The 27,155-nt window shown below is 38.8% G+C and overlaps 1 protein-coding gene across 1 annotated transcript in view; it reads left to right on the forward strand.

Annotated features, from left to right (window-relative positions):
• adgb (androglobin) overlaps positions 1-27,155 on the forward strand; it is a gene marked incomplete at both ends in the record, with an annotated part of 172,218 nt that overhangs the window by 23,642 nt on the left and 121,421 nt on the right. The window contains 3 exons of the mRNA XM_080744164.1: positions 9,148-9,234; positions 19,044-19,210; positions 26,229-26,302. Coding sequence (XP_080600290.1) covers positions 9,148-9,234; positions 19,044-19,210; positions 26,229-26,302 — 328 coding nt within the window. The remainder of the gene's footprint in view (positions 1-9,147; positions 9,235-19,043; positions 19,211-26,228; positions 26,303-27,155) is intronic.

A 27,155-nucleotide genomic window follows, 5' to 3' on the forward strand; every position in this document is an offset into this window, starting at 1 on the left:
CATTTTTATTTTAGTAATCATCATCATCATCATTCGAGATCCTGCGACACAAGCTGCTTCCACTGGTCTCTGTTGCTCATCGCCACACCAAGTTGATTCACAGTCAGTCCTGTGTCCCTACTCAGAACATATGGGAATGTGAGCAGGGGCTAAACTAGCGCGATGCAGCCAACGCATGCGCATTGGGGCCCATGGCGTTCAGGGGCACACGCTGACACGCAGGTCGGAGGGGGGAAAAAATCTAATAATAATGTATACAGACAGAGCCGCTGTTCTGTCCAGTGTGACACTGTCTGCTGCTTCTATTTCCTGTAGTAGACTGCTACCATTTCAAAATAAAACCTGTGTTGAATGATAACATTACAAATATCCAATACAATGACTCTTGTTTTGAAATGCCCACTGGTACGACAGGAAGCTCTAGTCTATTTTTATATAGGGCCCCACAGTAGTTAGTGCTGCTGACAGGCTGAAGAGACGTTCTGAAGAGACGTTCTGACTTCTGAGTAAAAACAACACCTCGGGCATTATGAAAAGTTTCAACAAGACTTTGAGGAAACAGTTAATATTTGCCATGCGCTCTGAAACCAAGACAATGTGGAATATACAATTGGCCAAAAGAGGATGTGACAGTGGGCGTGGAATGCCACAAAAATGCACTTAACCTCTGAACAGACCAACGTAACACCACCACAACACTTGAAGAACTGATTAACTAGTCACACTATTTTTGTCCGGTATCCCATGTGTAGGTTAACCCATTTATTATAAGTGTCTTTTGAATCCTACGATTTTTTGAAAAACCTATGTTTCTATGTCAGCAATCTGGCTAGCTATCGTCAAAGAAAATGTCCTTTTCACTTAACTGGAGCTCGTAGTCTGTTCTTGAGAGACTACTATGTCAGTGGTTCTCAAACTTTTTCATGTGAAGGACTCCCAAAATGATATGTATTTGGCCATGGACCCCCATCTCAAAATATTTAGTTCCAGGGACCACCCAGAAGCAAAATTTGAGTTACAAATGTTCGCTTTGAAAATACATCTATTCAAAGATTTGCACACATTTTTACGACTTAAAAAAAAATAGCAGATCTACAAGCTCGCAGCGCGGCACTCGGTGCCGCGCTGTGAGCTTGTAGATCTGCTATTTTTCACGGGTTAAAGCATTCAATAATTCTATGTATCATGAAGTTATATTAGCCAAAAGGTAAATTGGCACCAGAAGCACAGCAACTTCTTGTAGACAAAGACAAACTGCCACCGTGGCGGAGGTCTGTGCTCTGCCTTACATCATGACTTTTGTTTTACCTTTTTCAAGGTAAAACATTGCCGTGGCATACATTGGCTGACGTATGTCTTAATCTTGTTGCATAATGTGACAATTAGATGCAATTCAACCCGCACTGTGGCAAGGTGCATAACCAGGGGTTGACATTTTTCACATCCTGTAATGAGTGGATAAGACCGAAACCATTAACATGATGTGAAACAAAGAGGATTCAAGAACACATTTACCCTACAGCCTTAATGACCACTTTTGGGAATAATAAGACCATATTCTATGCACACCGTTTACTGTTTTCTCTGTATATGGAGCACAGTGCTGAGAAGTATTGACTCACAGGAATCCTGTAGGATTTTCTGTAAATATGTCACTATAAGAGAATGATTCAGCTTGCAACTGTCGGTTGTATTTATATTTATGTTTTCGTTTCTATCTGTAGCTGTGATGTGCTGTGTCAGGAGTCTCAAAGAGTCTCCTCTCCTGCTAGGAATCTATTCTGAGATCTCAACAAATTGAGTTCAAACTAAAGCACAAAGCAAGGCATTCAGGCCCCAATAGTGGCCACACGGCACTTCACCTTTTCCCTTGTTTCGAAAGTAGCACCATGAATCTATGATACAATGTAGCACCATGAATCTATGATACAATGTAGCACTATGGATCTATGATACAATGTAGCACTATGGATCTATGATACAATGTAGCTCTATGAATCTATGATACAATGTAGCACTATGGATCTGTGATACAATGTAGCACTATGGATCTATGATACAATGTAGCACTATGTATCTATGATACAATGTAGCACTATGAATCTATGATACAATGTAGCACTATGAATCTATGATACAATGTAGCACTATGAATCTATGATACAATGTAGCACTATGAATCTATGATATAATGTAGCACTATGAATCTATGATACAATGTAGCACTATGAATCTATGATACAATGTAGCACTATGAATCTATGATACAATGTAGCACTATGAATCTATGATACAATGTAGCACTATGAATCTATGATACAATGTAGCACTATGAATCTATGATATAATGTAGCACTATGAATCTATGATACAATGTAGCTCTATGAATCTATGATACAATGTAGCACTATGGATCTATGATACAATGTAGCACTATGAATCTATGATACAATGTAGCACTATGAATCTATGATACAATGTAGCTCTATGAATCTATGATACAATGTAGCACTATGGATCTATGATACAATGTAGCACTATGAATCTATGATACAATGTAGCACTATGAATCTATGATACAATGTAGCACTATGAATCTATGATACAATGTAGCACTATGAATCTATGATACAATGTAGCACTATGAATCTATGATACAATGTAGCTCTATGAATCTATGATACAATGTAGCACTATGGATCTATGATACAATGTAGCTCTATGAATCTATGATACAATGTAGCACTATGAATCTATGATACAATGTAGCACTATGGATCTATGATACAATGTAGCTCTATGGATCTATGATACAATGTAGCACTATGGATCTATGATACAATGTAGCACTATGAATCTATGATACAATGTAGCTCTATGGATCTATGATACAATGTAGCACTATGAATCTATGATACAATGTAGCACTATGAATCTATGATACAATGTAGCTCTATGAATCTATGATACAATGTAGCACTATGAATCTATGATACAATGTAGCACTATGAATCTATGATACAATGTAGCTCTATGAATCTATGATACAATGTAGCACTATGGATCTATGATACAATGTAGCACTATGAATCTATGATACAATGTAGCTCTATGAATCTATGATACAATGTAGCTCTATGAATCTATGATACAATGTAGCACTATGAATCTATGATACAATGTAGCTCTATGAATCTATGATACAATGTAGCTATATGAATCTATGATACAATGTAGCTCTATGAATCTATGATACAATGTAGCTCTATGAATCTATGATACAATGTAGCACTATGGATCTATGATACAATGTAGCTCTATGAATCTATGATACAATGTAGCACTATGAATCTATGATACAATGTAGCACTATGAATCTATGATACAATGTAGCTCTATGAATCTATGATACAATGTAGCACTATGAATCTATGATACAATGTAGCTCTATGAATCTATGATACAATGTAGCTCTATGAATCTATGATACAATGTAGCACTATGGATCTATGATACAATGTAGCTCTATGAATCTATGATACAATGTAGCACTATGAATCTATGATACAATGTAGCACTATGAATCTATGATACAATGTAGCTCTATGAATCTATGATACAATGTAGCACTATGAATCTATGATACAATGTAGCACTATGAATCTATGATACAATGTAGCTCTATGAATCTATGATACAATGTAGCACTATGAATCTATGATACAATGTAGCACTATGAATCTATGATACAATGTAGCACTATGAATCTATGATACAATGTAGCACTATGGATCTATGATACAATGTAGCACTATGAATCTATGATACAATGTAGCTCTATGAATCTATGATACAATGTAGCACTATGAATCTATGATACAATGTAGCACTATGAATCTATGATACAATGTAGCACTATGAATCTATGATACAATGTAGCACTATGAATCTATGATACAATGTAGCTCTATGAATCTATGATACAATGTAGCACTATGAATCTATGATACAATGTAGCTCTATGAATCTATGATACAATGTAGCTCTATGAATCTATGATACAATGTAGCTCTATGAATCTATGATACAATGTAGCACTATGGATCTATGATACAATGTAGCACTATGAATCTATGATACAATGTAGCTCTATGAATCTATGATACAATGTAGCACTATGAATCTATGATACAATGTAGCACTATGGATCTATGATACAATGTAGCACTATGAATCTATGATACAATGTAGCACTATGAATCTATGATACAATGTAGCACTATGAATCTATGATACAATGTAGCACTATGAATCTATGATACAATGTAGCACTATGAATCTATGATACAATGTAGCACTATGAATCTATGATACAATGTAGCACTATGAATCTATGATACAATGTAGCTCTATGAATCTATGATACAATGTAGCTCTATGAATCTATGATACAATGTAGCTCTATGAATCTATGATACAATGTAGCTCTATGAATCTATGATACAATGTAGCACTATGAATCTATGATACAATGTAGCACTATGAATCTATGATACAATGTAGCACTATGAATCTATGATACAATGTAGCTATATGAATCTATGATACAATGTAGCTCTATGAATCTATGATACAATGTAGCACTATGAATCTATGATACAATGTAGCTCTATGAATCTATGATACAATGTAGCTCTATGAATCTATGATACAATGTAGCTCTATGGATCTATGATACAATGTAGCTCTATGAATCTATGATACAATGTAGCTCTATGAATCTATGATACAATGTAGCACTATGGATCTATGATACAATGTAGCTCTATGAATCTATGATACAATGTAGCTCTATGAATCTATGATACAATGTAGCACTATGAATCTATGATACAATGTAGCTCTATGAATCTATGATACAATCTAGCACTATGAATCTATGATACAATGTAGCACTATGAATCTATGATACAATGTAGCACTATGAATCTATGATACAATGTAGCACTATGAATCTATGATACAATGTAGCACTATGGATCTATGATACAATGTAGCACTATGAATCTATGATACAATGTAGCTCTATGAATCTATGATACAATGTAGCACTATGAATCTATGATACAATGTAGCACTATGAATCTATGATACAATGTAGCACTATGAATCTATGATACAATGTAGCACTATGAATCTATGATACAATGTAGCTCTATGAATCTATGATACAATGTAGCACTATGAATCTATGATACAATGTAGCTCTATGAATCTATGATACAATGTAGCTCTATGAATCTATGATACAATGTAGCTCTATGAATCTATGATACAATGTAGCTCTATGAATCTATGATACAATGTAGCACTATGAATCTATGATACAATGTAGCTCTATGAATCTATGATACAATGTAGCTCTATGAATCTATGATACAATGTAGCTCTATGAATCTATGATACAATGTAGCACTATGAATCTATGATACAATGTAGCACTATGAATCTATGATACAATGTAGCTCTATGAATCTATGATACAATGTAGCTCTATGAATCTATGATACAATGTAGCTCTATGAATCTATGATACAATGTAGCTCTATGAATCTATGATACAATGTAGCACTATGAATCTATGATACAATGTAGCTCTATGAATCTATGATACAATGTAGCACTATGAATCTATGATACAATGTAGCACTATGAATCTATGATACAATGTAGCTCTATGAATCTATGATACAATGTAGCACTATGAATCTATGATACAATGTAGCTCTATGCATCTATGATACAATGTAGCTCTATGAATCTATGATACAATGTAGTTCTATGAATCTATGATACAATGTAGCACTATGGATCTATGATACAATGTAGCACTATGAATCTATGATACAATGTAGCTCTATGAATCTATGATACAATGTAGCACTATGAATCTATGATACAATGTAGCACTATGAATCTATGATACAATGTAGCACTATGAATCTATGATACAATGTAGCACTATGAATCTATGATACAATGTAGCTCTATGAATCTATGATACAATGTAGCTCTATGAATCTATGATACAATGTAGCTCTATGAATCTATGATACAATGTAGCTCTATGAATCTATGATACAATGTAGCACTATGAATCTATGATACAATGTAGCACTATGAATCTATGATACAATGTAGCACTATGAATCTATGATACAATGTAGCTATATGAATCTATGATACAATGTAGCTCTATGAATCTATGATACAATGTAGCACTATGAATCTATGATACAATGTAGCTCTATGAATCTATGATACAATGTAGCTCTATGAATCTATGATACAATGTAGCTCTATGAATCTATGATACAATGTAGCTCTATGAATCTATGATACAATGTAGCTCTATGAATCTACGATACAATGTAGCTCTATGAATCTATGATACAATGTAGCACTATGAATCTATGATACAATGTAGCTCTATGAATCTATGATACAATGTAGCTCTATGAATCTATGATACAATGTAGCACTATGAATCTATGATACAATGTAGCTCTATGAATCTATGATACAATGTAGCTCTATGAATCTATGATACAATGTAGCACTATGAATCTATGATACAATGTAGCTCTATGAATCTATGATACAATGTAGCACTATGAATCTATGATACAATGTAGCACTATGAATCTATGATACAATGTAGCTCTATGAATCTATGATACAATGTAGCACTATGAATCTATGATACAATGTAGCTCTATGTATCATAGAATCTATGATACAATGTAGCTCTATGAATCTATGATACAATGTAGCTCTATGAATCTATGATACAATGTAGCTCTATGAATCTATGATACAATGTAGCTCTATGAATCTATGATACAATGTAGCACTATGAATCTATGATACAATGTAGCACTATGGATCTATGATACAATGTAGCTCTATGAATCTATGATACAATGTAGCTCTATGAATCTATGATACAATGTAGCACTATGAATCTATGATACAATGTAGCTCTATGAATCTATGATACAATGTAGCTCTATGAATCTATGATACAATGTAGCACTATGGATCTATGATACAATGTAGCTCTATGAATCTATGATACAATGTAGCACTATGGATCTATGATACAATGTAGCACTATGAATCTATGATACAATGTAGCTCTATGAATCTATGATACAATGTAGCACTATGGATCTATGATACAATGTAGCTCTATGAATCTATGATACAATGTAGCTCTATGAATCTATGATACAATGTAGCTCTATGAATCTATGATACAATGTAGCTCTATGAATCTATGATACAATGTAGCTCTATGAATCTATGATACAATGTAGCTCTATGAATCTATGATACAATGTAGCTCTATGAATCTATGATACAATGTAGCTCTATGAATCTATGATACAATGTAGCACTATGAATCTATGATACAATGTAGCACTATGAATCTATGATACAATGTAGCTCTATGAATCTATGATGCAATGTAGCACTATGAATCTATGATACAATGTAGCTCTATGAATCTATGATACAATGTAGCACTATGAATCTATGATACAATGTAGCTCTATGAATCTATGATACAATGTAGCACTATGAATCTATGATACAATGTAGCACTATGAATCTATGATACAATGTAGCTCTATGAATCTATGATACAATGTAGCTCTATGAATCTATGATACAATGTAGCACTATGAATCTATGATACAATGTAGCACTATGAATCTATGATACAATGTAGCTCTATGAATCTATGATACAATGTAGCTCTATGAATCTATGATACAATGTAGCACTATGAATCTATGATACAATGTAGCTCTATGAATCTATGATACAATGTAGCACTATGAATCTATGATACAATGTAGCTCTATGAATCTATGATACAATGTAGCTCTATGAATCTATGATACAATGTAGCTCTATGAATCTATGATACAATGTAGCTCTATGAATCTATGATACAATGTAGCTCTATGAATCTATGATACAATGTAGCACTATGAATCTATGATACAATGTAGCACTATGAATCTATGATACAATGTAGCACTATGGATCTATGATACAAGGTAGCTCTATGAATCTATGATACAATGTAGCACTATGAATCTATGATACAATGTAGCACTATGAATCTATGATACAATGTAGCTCTATGAATCTATGATACAATGTAGCTCTATGAATCTATGATACAATGTAGCTCTATGAATCTATGATACAATGTAGCACTATGAATCTATGATACAATGTAGCACTATGAATCTATGATACAATGTAGCTCTATGAATCTATGATACAATGTAGCTCTATGAATCTATGATACAATGTAGCACTATGAATCTATGATACAATGTAGCTCTATGAATCTATGATACAATGTAGCACTATGAATCTATGATACAATGTAGCACTATGAATCTATGATACAATGTAGCACTATGGATCTATGATACAATGTAGCTATATGAATCTATGATACAATGTAGCACCATGAATCTATGATACAATGTAGCACTATGAATCTATGATACAATGTAGCACTATGAATCTATGATACAATGTAGCTATATGAATCTATGATACAATGTAGCTCTATGAATCTATGATACAATGTAGCTCTATGAATCTATGATACAATGTAGCACTATGGATCTATGATACAATGTAGCTCTATGAATCTATGATACAATGTAGCACTATGAATCTATGATACAATGTAGCTCTATGAATCTATGATACAATGTAGCTCTATGAATCTATGATACAATGTAGCTCTATGAATCTATGATACAATGTAGCACTATGGATCTATGATATAATGTAGCACTATGACTCTATGATACAATGTAGCTCTATGGATCTATGATACAATGTAGCTATATGAATCTATGATACAATGTAGCTCTATGAATCTATGATACAATGTAGCTCTATGAATCTATGATACAATGTAGCACTATGAATCTATGATACAATGTAGCACTATGGATCTATGATACAATGTAGCTCTATGGATCTATGATACAATGTAGCTCTATGGATCTATGATACAATGCAGCACTATGTTTGTTTCTTGTTTCTCAGCGCTGCATCAGAGGATGGAGCAGAGGTGGGGGACTTCACCTTCATCCACGCCCTCACCGGATGGATCCCGGAAGTCATCCCCATACAGTATGTTCCTGCCTTCTTTTTATTGAGAGAACCAGCTAGGTTTCCAGCAGTGTTGGTCACCGTTACATTGTAGGTTTCCAGCAGTGTTGGTCACCGTTACATTGTAGGTTTCAAGCAGTGTTGGTCACCGTTACACTGTAGGTTTCAAGCAGTGTTGGTCACCGTTACATTGTAGGTTTCAACCAGTGTTGGTCACCGTTACATTGTAGGTTTCCAGCAGTGTTGGTCACCGTTACATTGTAGGTTTCAACCAGTGTTGGTCACCGTTACATTGTAGGTTTCAACCAGTGTTGGTCACCGTTACATTGTAGGTTTCAACCAGTGTTGGTCACCGTTACATTGTAGGTTTCAAGCAGTGTTGGTCACAGTTACATTGTAGGTTTCAACCAGTGTTGGTCACCGTTACATTGTAGGTTGTTTCAACCAGTGTTGGTCACCGTTACATTGTAGGTTTCAACCAGTGTTGGTCACTGTTACATTGTAGGTTTCAAACAGCGTTGGTCACTGTTACATTCAGGGACGTGCTGGCCATTGGGAAAAGCGGGACAACTCCCGAACGGCGGTTCATTCTCGGCCAGTCCAGGCCGGCCATTAGGGAAAAAAAAAATGTCTGCCTTTGTTCCATTTTGGGGGCTGGGTGGCCAACAAAGTAAATCGTCACTGTCGGGCAGAAACCTTGTATCTTCAAGTTTCAAATGTGTAGATTTTTTCGCAAAGCAAAGCCCTGCTTCATCATACAAGGCCGTCGCACAAAAGTAGTGAAAACAACAGATCTACAAGCACACAACGCCTCGCACCGCGAGGCGTTCAACACAACGCACATTGTAGGTTTCAACGGTTGGTCACCGTTACATTGTAGGTTTCAACCAGTGTTGGTCACCGTTTGCCTGACTGCGAGCGCCAGACATCTCACACTATGTTCACTACGTTTCACTCCGGGAGAGTCTGAGATTACCAGGGCAGATTCTATTTCGGCGTGGGCGGGCTAAAGCCTATTGACGTCTCACACACACACACACACACACATACACACACACACACGCGACGTGGCGTGACATTGCAAAAATACGTTATTTCTCATAACATATTATATGTCTGCATGTTTACGTTAGTGCAAAATGGTATTAAAACGTGAGGAAACGGCACTATTTCATAGTTTATTAATAATACGAGTCGAGTCTGACTCCGCCATGACAGTTTTCACGGACCAATCAGAGTCCACTAGACTCTCACGTGGGCAGAGGACACCAATCAGAGTCCACGAGCGAGTCTCACGTGAGCTCAGGAGCTTTGTTTGGAGGGGGCTGGGACCGGAGCATAGAGTTCACGTGCCCCAAGCATACAACCCTGATTGGCCCATTCAATGCGCCCGCTCTTCAGGCGCGTTTGAAATAGATTAAAATATGTGCAGCTTCAGTCCACACTACAAACCACCCACCAACAGGGGGGGGTGATGTGCGGACTGAAGTGTCAGGCTAGGTCACCGTTACATTGTAGGTTTCAACCAGTGTTGGTCACCGTTACATTGTAGGTTTCAAGCAGTGTTTGTCACCGTTACATTGTAGGTTTCAAGCAGTGCTGGTCACCGTTACATTGTAGGTTTCAAGCAGTGTTTGTCACCGTTACATTGTAGGTTTCAAGCAGTGTTTGTCACCGTTACATTGTAGGTTTCAAGCAGTGTTTGTCACTGTTACATTGTAGGTTTCAAGCAGTGTTTGTCACCGTTACATTGTAGGTTTCAAGCAGTGTTGGTCACCGTTACATTGTAGGTTTCAAGCAGTGTTTGTCACCGTTACATTGAGAGAAGCAGGTCGGTTTCAACCAGTGTTGGTCAGTGTTACATTGACACATCCGTACACACAGACAATCCCCACTCCAGCTTGTCAGTCATTAAAGTGATCCCTGACTAATACAACAAATATGTCTTAATACATTATAATTGTCCTCTATAACTACAATGTAAAATTAAAAACACCTCAATTATTTTATTTCTTCTAGAAATAGCTAATCTTTCACTCAGTAGGGGAAATGCCTGTCGCAAGTTGATGATGTCATAAATGTCATGTGTCATTTTTATGGCAAGCATGTGCAAAAAAACAAAACACAAACACATTTGAAATATTGATTTGATGCTCATATTAACCATAGGAAGTATTACGTTGTTTTTATTTTCACATGCATGCCATAAATTCCATAGGGATGGATCACACTTGACATTTATGACATCATCAACTTGCGACGGGCATTTCCCCTATTGAGTGAAAGATTAGCCATTTCTAGAAGAAATAAAATAATTGAGGTGTTTTTAATTTTACATTGTAGTTATAGAGGACAATTATAATGTATTAAGGCATATTTGTCGTATTAGTCAGGGATCACTTTAAACAGGATGTAGGGAGCAATGAAAGCCCAGAATGGAAGCAGGGAGATTTGAAATGGAGAAAGGAATGCCTGCTTGTCAGGGGTGGAACTGTAATCTCTCTAGGTCGGATCCTCAGACGAGCCTTCCATCGTCGCTTCTAGTCATCCTGGTTATATATTGAAATTCTTTTATTAGGAATAAAACCCTTGAGATGAATCATCTCGTTTTCGAGGGTATCCGACAGAGTGACACTTTCATACATTTAAACATAGACCTTTCACATACAATTCAGACAACATCACAAGACAAAACTCTACAAGACATAACAAAGAATACAAAACAAAACAAACAAAACAAAACAAAACAAAACAACAAACACAACAGCAACACAACTGTAATACACAAGGTACAGAGCACACAATGGATCATATGGATAGTTGAGAATGAATTAATCGAAACATGAACAAGTAATCTTGAGGTGAGAGGACAGCGTGGTTTTGAACAAATTGAAAGATGTTATTGACCGAATGTGGACTGGTAAATTGTTCCAATCAATGGGGGCTTTAAACATGAAGGATTTTTTGCCAACTGCATTGCTTATGTCTGTTGGGACCTTAAAATAAATCTGTGCACAATGTCTCAGTTGGTGATCAGAGGTGAATGGATCCAGATATTGTTTTAGATACTGAGGATAATTGAAATGAATACATTTGAAAATGAAGTGTAACCAGTGCTGCTGTCGTCTGACTGTGGGAGATGGCAAATTGAGATTTTCGTATAAGGTGCAGTGATGGGTAAGGTATGGACAATCGAGAACAAATCTACATAGACGGTTATATATGATGTTTAAAGGTAGAAGATTGGTTTTAGATGCCACCTGGTAAACTACATCAGCATAGTCCATTATGGGTAGTGTGACTTGTAGCACACTCTTTCTTGCTGTAAAGGTGAAACAGTTTTTGTTCCGGTATAGAACACCTGTGCTGAAATTTATTTTCCTCACAATATTGTCAATGTGACATTTGAATGAGAGTTCTGGATCTAGCCAGAGGCCAAGGTATTTGGTATGGTCTACTCTGATAAGTTGTGTACCATCAAGGCAACTAATGGTGTATGGTTTATAACTTCTGATTTATTAAGATTATGTTTTGTCCCAAAGAGCATTGTGTTGGTTTTAGTCTTATTGATAATTAGTCTGTTGGCTGAGAACCATGATTGTAGATTATTGAAGTTTGATTGCAAGATTGATTGAATTTGTAGAACATTTGGTTGTGAGGTATAAATAACAGTGTCATCAGCGTATAGTTGCACCTTACAGCCAGAGAGAATTGATGGGAGGTCATTAATAAAAATAGTAAACAAAAGTGGGCCTAAAGTTGAACCTTGCGGCACTCCACGTTCTTGAACAACCAGATCAGATATACTAACCTGTATGTTGACACATTGTTTTCTATTGTGAAGGTATGAGTTGAACCAGAGTAAGGCTTTGCGTGACAGGCCAACTGAATAGAGTTTATCTAAGAGTAGATAATGGTCAACCAGGTCAAATGCTTTGCTTAGATCAATAAAAATTGCTCCTGTGAGGTTGCCATCAGCAGATGAGGAAACTATGTCATTTGTAAGTTTTAACAGAGCAGTCGTTGTTGAGTGATTTGAACGGAAACCGGATTGAACAGGTGATAGAATGTTGTGTTTGCAGAGATAGTTCGAAAATTGTTTGTGTATTAATTTTTCAAATATTTTAGCTGTGGAACAAATGATTGAGATTGGTCTGTAATTGTTGGTATCCAGTTCGCTGCCTGCTTTGTGTAGTGGAGTTATACGGGAGCACTTCCATATGGAAGGTATATCACATGTGGTTAAAGATAAATTAAAAAGATCGCTTATCGGGTACATAAGAACATGTGATGCCAATTTCAGAAATCTAATTTCAATGCCATCTAACCCGGGGCTGCTGTTAACTTTAAGATCATTTATAGCATTCATGACCTCAACAGGAGTAATTTTTCTGAATTGGAAGGTACTGTGACAATGTGGTGAATTATTGGAAATGACATAAGGATCAGATTCTGTGGGAGCACATACTGTGGAGAAATATTGATTAAAAGCTTGAGCTACTGATAGAGGATCTTGGAGAATAGTGTTATTAACCTTTAATTTGTTGTAATTACTAGTTTTATCAGGTGCATTAGTTAATGTTTTGATTTGTTTCCAAAATGCTTTTGGGTTATTTGAATTATGAGTGAGAGATTCTTTGAAGTAATTTGATTTTGCATTTCTGCACATAATTTTACTTTTGTTTCTTAATAGCCTGTATTTTTCCCAATTTGTGGTGTTTTTTGTCTCCCGGTATGTGGCCCACGCCTTATCCCTCTGCCGGAATGCCTTTATTAAATCAGATGTTACCCATGGAAGATGGTTCCCTTGGTTCTCCATACATCCAGCCAGCTCGTTGGTGCTTTGCGCTCCTGCGTCTTTCTTGAGTTCATCCACATATGTTAGTGTGGGACGTCCTCGTAACCGGTGCCCATGTGTTGGTTCCCAGTGTCCTGCAAGTCTCATTCTCCTGGCTGCTATTTTGCTCCTGTGGTCCTTATCAATGCTCACAGGCACTAAGCACATTGTGTGTCCCCTGTGGTATCTAGCTATAGTCAGAGTGTGTGTGTGTGTGTGTGTGTGTGTGTGTGTGTGTGTGTGTGTGTGTGTGTGTGTGTGTGTGTGTGTGTGTGTGTGTGTGTGTGTGTGTGTGTGTGTGTGTGTGTGTGTGTGTGTGTGTGTGTGTGTGTGTGTGTGCGCGCGCGCGTGTGTGTGTGTGTGCGCGTGTGTGCATGAGTGTGTGCGTACGTCCACACAAACACAATTCCCAAAACGTATACCGTAATTCACTGGTTGCCTACACTGGGTCGGACCCATTTGTGGGTCGCAGAAACATTTTTATGGGTCCCTTAATTTTTTGTTTCATACATTTTGTTTTTAATTCATTTTCAAAAAACATTCCCCAAAAAGCACGATTTTAAGTATAATTTCATGAATAAATAAAATAAAAATCGAATAATTCCATAAATTAGAAAACAAATGTTTAATAAGTAGTGAAAATAACGGATCTAAAAGCTCACAACGTGGTGCGAAGTGACTCGTTGTGAGCTTGTAGATCTGCTATTTTCACTAGTTTGGGTCCTGGGCAAATGTCTAATTTCTCTTTTGGGTCACAGGGTAAAGTTTGGGAACCACTGCTGTAATTATACTGTATGTTACTCTCCACCTTTTTGGCTGGATCGAGAAAGTCTCTGACTGATGAAGTTACCCCACTGGTTGGCAGGGTGTTGGAGTTTCCCCGCGGTTTCAGAATTATTTTGAATGATGTTAAAGCCATACTATGTAACTTTTTTAATAAAACTAATCTTAAAATTGTCCTAACTATTAAATCGCTAAAGTTTTAGAACCCCAACTCCGTTAATTTCAGCCCTTAAAGCCTTCTGTAAATATGTTTTCTATGATCCTGGCCGGGGACCGGATTTCCCGGCAAAATTACGTCATCTGCATAATCCGTATACGCTGTGTATACGTTGGCCAATCACATCGCGGATCATACACACATGATACACTACCGGCCAATCACAGCGTGTGCTGCGTCTCTTCAGGAAGTAGCCTCCCTCAGCAACAGTGTTTACGATGGTGAAGGATTCTTGCCTCTTACTCCCCAAATCCTGGTCAGAAAATTACGTTCTACCCCTCTACGGATTCGTATCGGTCGCAGTGGTTTGCGGCCCCGCTCCGGTGGTCCGCGGCGACTCCGGGCAAAAACGGCCGAAAAAAGCAATACCGCTACTGACCACTAGCTGAGCAACTTACACAGTATAGCTTTAACTAGTGTTGGGTTATCAGGGTCCATTCACAGCGACTCCACTCAGGCATCTTCAATTACGTCCTCAAGTTGTTCATCTCTCTTAAACCTATGGTAACAGAATCCTGTTATCCTGGATAACTTCATTACAAGAGTCTCGCCACTTGATTTAAATTAAAAGCCCTCTAGCTTTTCATCCACGGTTCAGTCATAATACAAGCTTTCACTTGGTCTTGTTTATAGCTGCAATCCGGAACTTGGAATGAATAAAACATTATTTTAACCAATCTGCATGGTACACACTGCACAGTATTTTAATACAATATAAGCAGTGCATCTGCAGTAGTTGGAGGTGGTCTTAGTACTCCTCCATTGAGAAAGTTAGACCCTGGTGTTGGTTAACACATCGGATGCCCACGTGGTGTCTACAAGTCAATTTCTTTGATGTCGCTGGAGGCCCACGACGCGTTTGACGCGTTGTACAGTAAACTATACTGTACTGTAGCTACTGCACTTGGCTACCGCGGTGATGAAACAAACTCCATTTCCCAACATGCAGCGCGCAATTACGTCACCCGGACGTGCTGTGTGTCTCGTTGACTTCCTGTTTAGCGGCTGCACAAAAATGCTGTTTTCTCCGGATTCTCTTCCTTTTTTCCTTTTTTTCTCAAAACGGCAGCCTCTTCTACATGCCGTAACACAAACACTGTGGCTTAGAAATGATAAAAAACGGTCCTGACTGAAAGAAAAGATTTTCGCGAAATAAACAGGACATACTCGGATTACATTTACTCGGATTACTTTTCTCGCCAGTACTCTCGCCGGTAGGTAAAATGACGCGTTTGACGCGTTGCCATGGGCACCAGCAAATTAAGACATCAAAACCACGTGGGCGTCCGATGTGTTAAGACACCTCGTCCCCCCAGTGAACAGTGGGGTTCTCCAAGGAAGCCTACTAGGACTGTTACTTTTCCTCCTATACACCAGTAAGACGCCTAAGGGTTTAGGGCGACGTCGCGCCATCTGTCTTGGCCAAATATGGATTCTGTTAGTGTGGTTCTCCTAACAGGGCATCTGACATCACTAATCCCTTTTATGCCCATATGGAGATCCCTAACAGAATTCCTTTTATGCCCATATATGGAGATCCCTGCTCTGAGTATCTGACATCACTGCGATGCCACCTGTGATGTCACAGTGACACATCAGCACAGTATCAGGTGTTACACATAATACATTCATATATACAGGTACATACATACGGACAAGCTTTGCCGGTTCTGACAGTAAACTGCGACCTACGGTCGCAATTAATGACATGAAATCAGCGGCAGCCTGTAACTGCAATTAGTTCTTGTTCACGGATGACTCGGTACTCCTGGTTTCGGGCGAGGACAAAATGCAAGTTGAAAAATCCGCACTTGTCTTTCTGATAATAATTACATTGTTAAAACGGAATCCATTCTTTTTGGATCCAAACCATTGGTTGTCAAGCAAAGAAGAGATGACCTATTTGGGATGTATTCTGACGGGTGAAATAATTACATGAAAGGTTATCAAGAAAGTCAATCAAAGATTGACTTTCAAAGATTTCTGTGCAGGATTTCCTCTTTTGCCAACAAAAGTGCTCTCAAAACATCTAATAAACATCTGGTAGTAAGATATGACGTGCATACAGTATTTTTGACTTTGCAGACATAATATTATGTGATGTGTATGTACAGTACATTAAATACTGTATGTGTGTTTGCAGATGTACGTATGGGGTCAGTGCGTGCCGTATTGAAATGCATGTACAACGCAGAGGGAAATGTCATACCAGTGTAATTCAACCTGGTGAACATGTTCTAGTTTGAGCATATCGTCGTTGTCGGGTGAAAACCTTGTATGTCCAAAACCGTTCGTTTTGCATTTATCATTTTAAAAATGATTTAAACTAGTGAAAACAGCCGATCTACAAGCACACAACGCCTCGCACCGCGAGGCGTTGTGTGCTTGTAGATCTGCTGTTTTCACTACTTTTGTGCAACGGCCTTGTATGATGAAGCAGGGCTTTACTTTGTGGAAGAACGTACACATTTTAAACTTGGAGATACGAGGTTTCCACCCGACAACGACGATATATAACAGATAACAGATGGTGCCGTTATGGGTTTTAGTTTTTATTAGGACCTCTTTTAGCCCATGGATGACTACTCATCCAAGAGTCCTGAGGGTGAATACATGCACACTGTAATAAATACAACAGAATGAAACAATGACACACATTAATACTACAACAATATGGAGAGTTGGCATTAGGGATGAAAATAATTATTTTAGAGAGATCTTTATTGATAATGATCACCTTATCGATTCTGCTTATCGATCCCAATAGCGATCCTTTTGTATTATTATTGCGACTGAAGGTCGCAGTTTACCATAAGAAATGATTACAATGTACTTTTTACAGTCTATGGCATACATGGGTAACTGACGGCCCGGGGGCCACGTGCGGCCCCCACCTTCACTTAATGCGGCCCCTGGTTAATATCAGAATACTAATATATTTTGATTTCAGCTGTTACAATTCCAAACATGCAAACGTGACCCGCTTTACTTCCTTCAGACTATATTAGTAGCTTAATGACTAGTATAGTAGTAGTATATAGTATTTGTATTTGTATTTAAGTTCATAAAGTTAACATGAATATAACTAATAAATAAATGGATTCGAAATTGAATAAAAATGTTACATTTCAGGATTCCAATTACATTTAACAAAAAAATATTCAGCATTTCAATTTAAAAGATGCAAATATAGCAGATCTACAAGCTCAAAATGCGTCGCAGTTGAGCTTGTAGATCTGCTATATTTGCTTTTGTATGTCAAAGTAGGACTAGTGTAATGTGGCCCTCTGGAGTGAAGGTGGAAATATAGTGGCCCTCGCCATCATCAAAGTTGCCCACCCCTGTATGGGTTGGTTCCCTTGACACATCACTGTGACATCACAGGTGATAAAAGTCCATACATGGGTATTCCCCAGAATCCCTTTTATGCCTTCATATGGGAATGCCCATATATGGAAGAAGAGGGGACCCATAAGTCCGAAGGTTCATTAGTCCGTATTTAGTTAGGGTTACTGAGGTTAGGGTTAGGGTTAGGCATAGTATTCTTAACAAATTCAGACTAATGAACCTTTGGACTAATGAACCTTCGGACCAATGCCATGGCACCGAAGAAGACAGCACATATCTGTGTGGCTGGTTCAGACAGGGATCTCCATGTATGGGCATAAGAGGGATGTACTATATACAGTATGGATCTCCATCTATGGTACCAGGGGTCTCCATATATGATATACATCACTGGCCAGATGGCCCTGAGGCGTCTTACTAGTAGTTATTTATACTAGACTGTAAGGGATTTTATAGTCTATGTGAAGAATTTTGCTTAAAGGTGCCAACTGGGAGTCCAAGATGATGCTAGGACTTATCAGCTTTGTTGTTATGGCTGTGTTAAACTCAAGGCTTACAGAATGAACTAGAGCATTTTCCATGGGGTATCATACACAAGACAAGGGCTTCTTTCATTTTTCCCTTTGTCCTCCACTCAAGGCCCAGATGTACTGGAGAAGTGTGGGATTTCTTGTTGGAATCCATCCCCAAATTCACACACCCCACAGAGGAAGAGCTCCTGGCCAAAGAATCAGCTGTGAGGACGGATTCTCCCCAGAACGACTGCAAAAGTCCAACACCTCCGCCTACCAAGAGCCCAGTGAAAAGCAAAGGTGATACACGCACGCACGCACGCACGCACAGTCCTTGGACACTTAATTGAGTGATTTGACCACACCATTGATTACATTAGGGTACATTACGTGTGTTTTACCCAATTAAGCTCGGGGCTTGTAATCATGATCTGCTAATTAATTTACCAACTGAGAAACAAAGTTTAGGTTACGTATGTAACCCCTTTTCCATGAGTCGTGAGCAATGAGCTCACAGAGAGCTGGCATGTAGTCGATTCCACAGAGCAGCAATCATAACTGCGGCGTCAACGGCCACAGCTTCACACCGCAACACCACAACTACATGGCAGCTCTCTGTGGATTGGTCTAGAATAGATAGACTTGTGACCGACGCTCCAACGTCAAGACGTCACCGCTGCAAATAACCGCTGTAAATTTTTTAGCTCATTGATCACGATTCGCTGTTTCATCCAGATGAGCTCATTGAGAAATCAATTAAGTGGAACATAGTTCCATAGTTTCAAGTACACTTTTGTTTAGTTTTCAAATAAATGTTTCAGCAGATTCTGCAAAGAAGAAAATGAAGGAAAGCGATAAGGACAAGAAGACTGATGGATCTCATGTCCCCCCACAGCCCAATGTAGCCGAGCAGCCCACAATAGAAAGTATGTTTAGTGTACACACACACACACACACACACACACACACACACACACACACACACACACACACACACACACACACACACACACACACACACACACACACACACACACAGATTCATCTGAACATACTTGCACCTGTTTTACTTTAGAGTGTTTTCCATCTACTAAGCCGCATCATCACTTGTGTTTGTCTGGCATTATAAGCATAGGAATACAGGGCATGCTACACGTATGTTCCCTGTCTGTGCAAAACGAACTGTTCCTCCCTCTGCGTACATTATTCACGTACAGCATGGAGCACGAGGATGAATATTTCATTGTCATACAGAAACGCTCCATATTCTCTGTGAAAACGCCCATCAATAATTCTGTCCTTGAATGGCTATAATCATCCTCATACCCCTGCATCATTTATCCCATTTAGAACGGGTACACATTGTGTATCATTATTTTATGCTTTAACTATTGAAAAATAGCAGATATACAAGCTCACAGCGCGGCACCGAGTGCCGCACTGCGAGCTTGTATATCTGCTATTTTTGAAAAATCATTAAAATTAGAATTTTGACCCGATTCTATAAGTGTCTTTTGAATCCTTCTACGATTTTTTGAAAAACCTATGTTTCTGTGTCAGCAATCTGGCCAGCCAGCGTCAAAGAAAAGGTCCTTTTCACTTAACTGGAGCTCAGTTAGTCTGTTCTTGAGAGACTACTATGTCAGTGGTTCTCAAACCTTTTCATGTGAAGGACCCCCAAAATGATATTTATTTGGCCACGGACCCCCATCTCAAAATATTTAGTTCTGCAGGGACCCCCCAGAAGCAAAAGTTGAGTTACGTTCGCTTTGAAAATACATATATTCAAAGATTTGCACACATTTTCACGAAAAATAGCAGATCTACAAGCTCAGAGTGCCGCGCTGTGAGCTCGTATATCTGCTATTTTTCACTGGTCAAAGCATTCAATAATTCTAGGCCTAAATGAGTTATATCTCTGGTTCCCAACACCGCGCTCCAATTGGACCCTCATGGCTCCGTCACTCTGAGGAGCTCCAATCAGCACTGTAACATTCTCATTGTTTATTTAACTCCATTTGGTTCTATTTGCACACTCTGTGGACGTTGAGACAGTGATTTGATTTTACCGCCACGCTGGTACTTTAGAATAAAGTAACTAAAGCCTGGTTTATACTTAGGTGCGTGTCCTGGGTTCGATTCCTGCCAGGGGCGCTGGAGGCATGTTCTCTCCTCCGTGTCACCAGTGCCCATACTCTACTGTAGGTGTGGTTGACAGTAATCCGGGTCTCTATAGACTTTATTCACACCGCGGCCATCTTGGATCACATGACTTCCTGGGTTGGCACAAGGAAGTTATTTAAGAAGGAATGGAAACACGTGACCACCTGGCATCTGCCATGTCTGGCTATGAAGCTCACCATGGGTGCCAGAACTCGCACCGGAACTGCGATAAAATACATGTCAGTGAAGCCACCGCAGTTTTCCCAATGACCCTGAGCGCAACGGTGGGGGCCGATGGGCAATAGCCTTCCCACACTCCCCCGCCCCCACCGTTGCGCTCAGGGTCGTTGGGAAAACCACGGTCGCGTCAGTGAATGGAGCCGGCTTGATCAGCTCATGAACAAACCTGGAACAAAAACTAAATGACAACATCAACATCCCCAAAAGGATTAAATAGAAGGGTACATCTACAATATTCATGGTAGTTAGGTTGCAATGTTACTCTGTACAAAGACTTGCTACAGTATCTGTGCAGACTAGTGCTTGTTCTGCCATCATATAGTTGATATTACTGTTTCGTGATTTTTGCATATTAATCAGGAACAATCTAACAACAAATAATTAATATGATGGTGGAGCAAAGCACAGCACAGATAGCAAGTTTTTGTACACGTTGCAACCAAACTCACCTTATATTGTTACCGTAGATGTAATCAATCCAGTTACTGAAGCCCTTCTATTTAATCATTTTGGGGATGTTGATGTTGTCATCTGCCCATTTGTCAATTTGGTAAAAAGAAATTGGTTGAACAGAACTCATATTTTGGGACCATCACTCCATTGTTCACAATGGTTTGTAATGCAGGCTACCAACCCAGGAATCATGTGATCCAAGATGGACGCGGTGTGAATAAGGTCTATAGTGCCTCCCCTGGCCAGCCGGGGCACCTGATGGAGGGGAAAGAAACTGGTTGGAATAACGTGTTCCTTCCATACGCTACCTCCCCCCTGTCAGGTGAAAAGAAGCAGCTTGGACTCCTCGTGCATTGAAGGAAGCAAGAGCACAGTTCATTGCTCTGCCCAGGTTGGCAGAGGGAAAGCAGCGCCCACGATTACATTTAACAATTGGCACTGGGTGAAAAAATCGTTTATAAAAATTGTGGGATAAAAATGTAGAAAAAATGAAAAGAAAAAAAAAGATTCTAAAAGAAGGCATGGTGTTCTTGTAGGTTTGCCAGTTTCGGTGACACGCTGCACAACCAAGTATACAGTAAATCAGGCTTTATGGCCCTTGCATACTGCCAGTGGCGTCAGTTCAGAAAAAGCTATGGTATGGCAACATGACTGGTGTCTTGCACGCACGCGAAGACACCAGTCATGTTGCCATACCTTAGCAACAGGCATGATACATTTATTTTAAGAAGTACATTCTATTTTTTACCCCGTTTCTACGGTTTCTTGGGCTGGATATGGCAGCCTGGAATGGTTGTTCAAGTTCAGCTAAACTTGGCATGTTTATAGTAAACCTGCCATAATTAACAATAATGAATTGCACCTGTGCAGCTGACTTGCGGGACCTGGGAATATAGGCTACCATTTTGTCAAGATGGGAAGAATACAAATTACAAATGTGGGGAATATCATTATAATACCTTGTTAAAGTGACCATTTTGTTAAATGTAGCATTTGTAGTTATTGTACTGTACTTTAACGACATAGATAGACAAAGAGACATTCATGGATTTATATTTAAAAGTAATTTCTATTTTCCCCCCTGGACCCAGGGTATGGCAGCTGCATACCCCTGCCATACCCAATTGACGCCCCTGATTGCAAAACAGCCTGTGCCGGTCAAACTAGTCTTCTTTCTGTTTCATGCCTCATTTCCTGTTTACTCCGCCCTGTGATATGGTCTGCTGCATGTGTTGATGTGAGGTATAAATAAATACCGGGGGGTTGGGGGGGGGGGCATGGAGAATGATTTGGCAAGCCTGCAGCAGGTCAGCGGAGGCCCCATTGTCACGTCACGTGTGGTTAAGATCTGACGGAGCAAGAGGAAGAAACATTAACTGTAATGACAGCCTGCAAGTCATCCTGGATGCTAGAGCCATACAGGTTTACTATTAGAGACATTCACCCTAATTCAACTTAGATTGTTAAAAGATAATGTCGCCATATCGATTATTAAATTTAGAACGGGTACACATTATTGTGTATCATTATTCTATGCTTTAACTATTGAAAAATAGCAGATATACAAGCTCACAGCGCGGCACCGAGTGCCGCGCTGCGAGCTTGTAGATCTGCTATTTTTGAAAAATCACAAAAATTTGAATTTTGACCCGATTCTATAAGTGTCTTTTGAATCCTTCTAAGGTTTTTTGAAAAACCTATGTTTCTATGTCAGCAATCTGGCCGGCCATCGTCAAAGAAAAGGTCCTTTTCACTTAACTGGAGCTCCGTTAGTCTGTTCTTGAGAGACTACTATGCTAGTGGTTCTCAAACCTTTTCGTGTGAAGGACCCCCAAAATAATATTTATTTGACCACGGACCCCCATCTCAAAAACTTTAGTTCCAGGGACCACCCAGAAGCAAAATTTGAGTTACAAATGTTCGCTTAAAAAATACATATATTCAAAGATTTGCACAAATATTCACAACTTTTAAAAAATAGCAGATCTACAAGCTCGCAGCGCGGCACTCGGTGCCGCGCTGTGAGCTTGTATATCTGCTATTTTTCAATAGTTAAAGCATTCAATAATTCTAGGCCTAAATGGGTTAAATTTATTTAGCTGATCTTTCTTTTGTGGGAAAGGTGTCTGCATCACTTCCAAAGATCTTTTGGAAGTGATGCCCATATATGGAGGAAGACAGCCCATATCTGTGTGGCTGATTCAGACATTGATCTCCATGTATGGGCATAAAAGGGATGTACTATATACAATACATGGATCTCCATATATGGGTAACTGGTCCGATATACATCACTGGTTAGCTGTTGCCCTGAGGCGTCTTACTAGTATCAGAAACCCAAAGATGTGTGTATTATTAGAATGTATATTCTAATCCGTGGCTTATTTCATTATTTCACCATGTGTTTTCTGCTGAAAATGTTTCTCAAAAATGTTTCACAACTCAATATATTCAATTTACATAACCCGGATGAATCCCTCAAAGGCTTTGAAAATCCCATGGCTTCATGGTGAAGAATGAAATCTTAGACAATTTGCTGTCTTTGATTTGGAAAGGGAAAGGACTTTCTTCCATTTCTCTCGCTCTCTCTCTCTGTCTCATATCGTCGTTGTCAGGCGGAAACCTTGTATGTCCAAAACCGTTTGTTTTTATCATTTTAAAAAATTAACCAAACTAGTGAAAACAGCCGATCTACAAGCACACAACGCCTCGCACCGCGAGTACCAATGCTGCAATGTAGAAATAGTCTGTTACAAGTAAACGTCCGGAATTCAAAATGTACCTGTGTAAAAGTACAAAATGTTAGCAGATCTACAAGCTCACAACGCATCGCGATGCGACGCGTTGTGAGCTTGTAGATCAGCTATTTTCAAATAGCCTAGGTATAAAATAGGGCTAAAGTGGAATATGTTTTATAATATAATCATTTATATATGCAAAGTAACTAGTAACTAAAGTTTTCAAATAAATGTAGTGGAGTAAAAGTACACTATTTGCCTCTGAGATGTAGTGGAGTAGAAGTAAAAGTACTGAAAACTGGAACTACTCAAGTAAAGTACAAATACCTCAAAACTGTATGTACTTAGTTGCTTTACACCACTGACAGTACATACACGTATTGGCATAGATCTGCAAAGCTTTTGTGCTCCGGGAAGAATTCAACCGAATATTCTCTCTTTCTAGCTGTCGGTCTCTTAGTCTCTTTCCCTCTTTTCACAGATATGTTGCATTGGCATCCATAAATTGAAATGCTTAACCCATTTGCGTCATGAACACATTATGACGCAATATTTTATGCTTTAAATATAAAAAAAATAGCAGATATACAAGCTCACAGCGCGGCACCGAGTGCCGCGCTGCGAGCTTGTAGATCTGCTATTTTTGAAAAATCGTGAAAATTCGAATTTTGACCCGATTCTATAAGTGTCTTTTGAATCCTTCTAAGATTTTTGGAAAATGTTTCTATGTCAGCAATCTGGCCAGCCATCGTCAAAGAAAAGGTCCTTTTCACTTAACTGGAGCTCAGTTAGTCTGTTCTTGAGAGACTACTATGTGAGTGGTTCTCAAACCTTTTCATGTGAAGGACCCCCAAAATGATATTTATTTGGCCACGGACCCCCATTTCAAAATATCTAGTTCCAGGGACCACCCAGAAGCAAAATTTGAGTTACAAACGTTCGCTTTGAAAATACATATATTCAAAGATTTGCACACATTTTCACGACTTTTTTCAAAAATAGCAGATCTACAAGCTCGCAGCGCGGCACTCGGTGCCGCGCTGTGAGCTTGTATATCTGCTATTTTTCACTGGTTAAAGCATTCAATAATTCTATAGGCCTAAATGGGTTAAATCAGAATGTAACCGCTACTTCATTCTGTTCTTTACGTCTGGCTCATATCAATCCTGCAGCTCTTTCATCTGCCTTGACTCCAGCCATGGTTCGTCAAATTGATTTTCCATGTCTTCTGGCCTATTTGCATCTCATTTCTTACACAGTGAGATTGGCGGTAGAAAGTGGACCCGACCACAAGGCTCTCTGTGGCAGGATACTGTACTGTATCTGTGCCTTGTTTATACCATGTTGAGTGTTTCTTGTTGGGGGGTTTTTCAATTTCTTTTTTGCAAGAATTGAATTTGGAATTTGAACCGTCTTTCTTGATGACATATACAGGTAAAGAAAAACCTGGAGGATCTACGATCACATACAGTACTACAAACTCATATACTCATGAGTATGTATATTGTCGTCGTTGATTTAAAATAGTGAAAATAGCCGATCGCATCGCGAGGCGTTGTGTGCTTATAGATCTGCTATTTTTACTAGTTTTTTTGCGACAGACTTGTATGATGAAACAGGGCTTTACCTTTCGAAAAAACGAACAAATTTGAAACTTGGAGATACAAGGTTTCTGCCCGACAGTGACGATATTTAACATGTACTTATATTTGTGTGTTTGTCAGGTATGTGTTTTCCTGGCCCAGAGATGCTGGTGTGTGCCAGCTATAATGCTCTCAATAACATGAGCTCTGAGATGGTAAGTCACACCTTCACCGCTCCCCTCTGGAAAGGTAACGGATTCACACCGAGTGCCGCGCTGCGAGCTTGTAGATCTGCTATTTTTGAAAAATCGTGAAAATTAGAATTTTGACCCGATTCTATAAGTGTCTTTTGAATCATTCTAAGGTTTTTTTGAAAAACCCTATGTTTCTATATGTCAGCAATCTGGCCAGCCATCGTCAAAGAAAAGGTCCTTTTCACTTAACTGGAGCTCAGTTAGTCTGTTCTTCAGAGACTACTATGTCAGTGGTTCTCAAACCTTTTCATGTGAAGGACCCCCAAAATGATATGTATTTGGCCACGGACCCCCATCTCAAAATATTTAGTTCCAGGGACCACCCAGAAGCAACATTTGAGTTACAAACGTTCGCTTTGAAAATACATATATTCAAAGATTTGCACACATTTTCATGACTTTTTCAAAAATAGCAGATCTACAAGCTCGCAGCGCGGCACTCGGTGCCGCGCTGCGAGCTTGTATATCTGCTATTTTTCACTGGTTAAAGCATTCAATAATTCTAGGCAGAGTACGAGGAGTAGCAAAAAGTGTGTTCTGCCAAAATCGGCCTCATGGTGGTGCGATGACTGGTCCGATTTAAAAACGTGTGGGGCACAGGTTCTTCCTTGGCCTACTGGAAGTGTGAGTGCAAAGTTTCACGGCGATCGGTACACAGCGGTGACCAGGATTAGCTGTTTACAGACGGACAGACGTGTACTGTAATCCCTTGCCGTTTATTAGTGTCTGGGCCGACCTTATACCATAAGGTGTGCAATGTCATGAACTTGTGTGTGCTATATAGTGTATATACCATACACTTACATAATGTTAA

This window comes from Nannobrachium achirus (genome assembly GCF_963921795.1).
Source record: "Nannobrachium achirus genome assembly, chromosome: 16".
In the NCBI taxonomy this organism is placed as follows: domain Eukaryota; kingdom Metazoa; phylum Chordata; class Actinopteri; order Myctophiformes; family Myctophidae; genus Nannobrachium; species Nannobrachium achirus.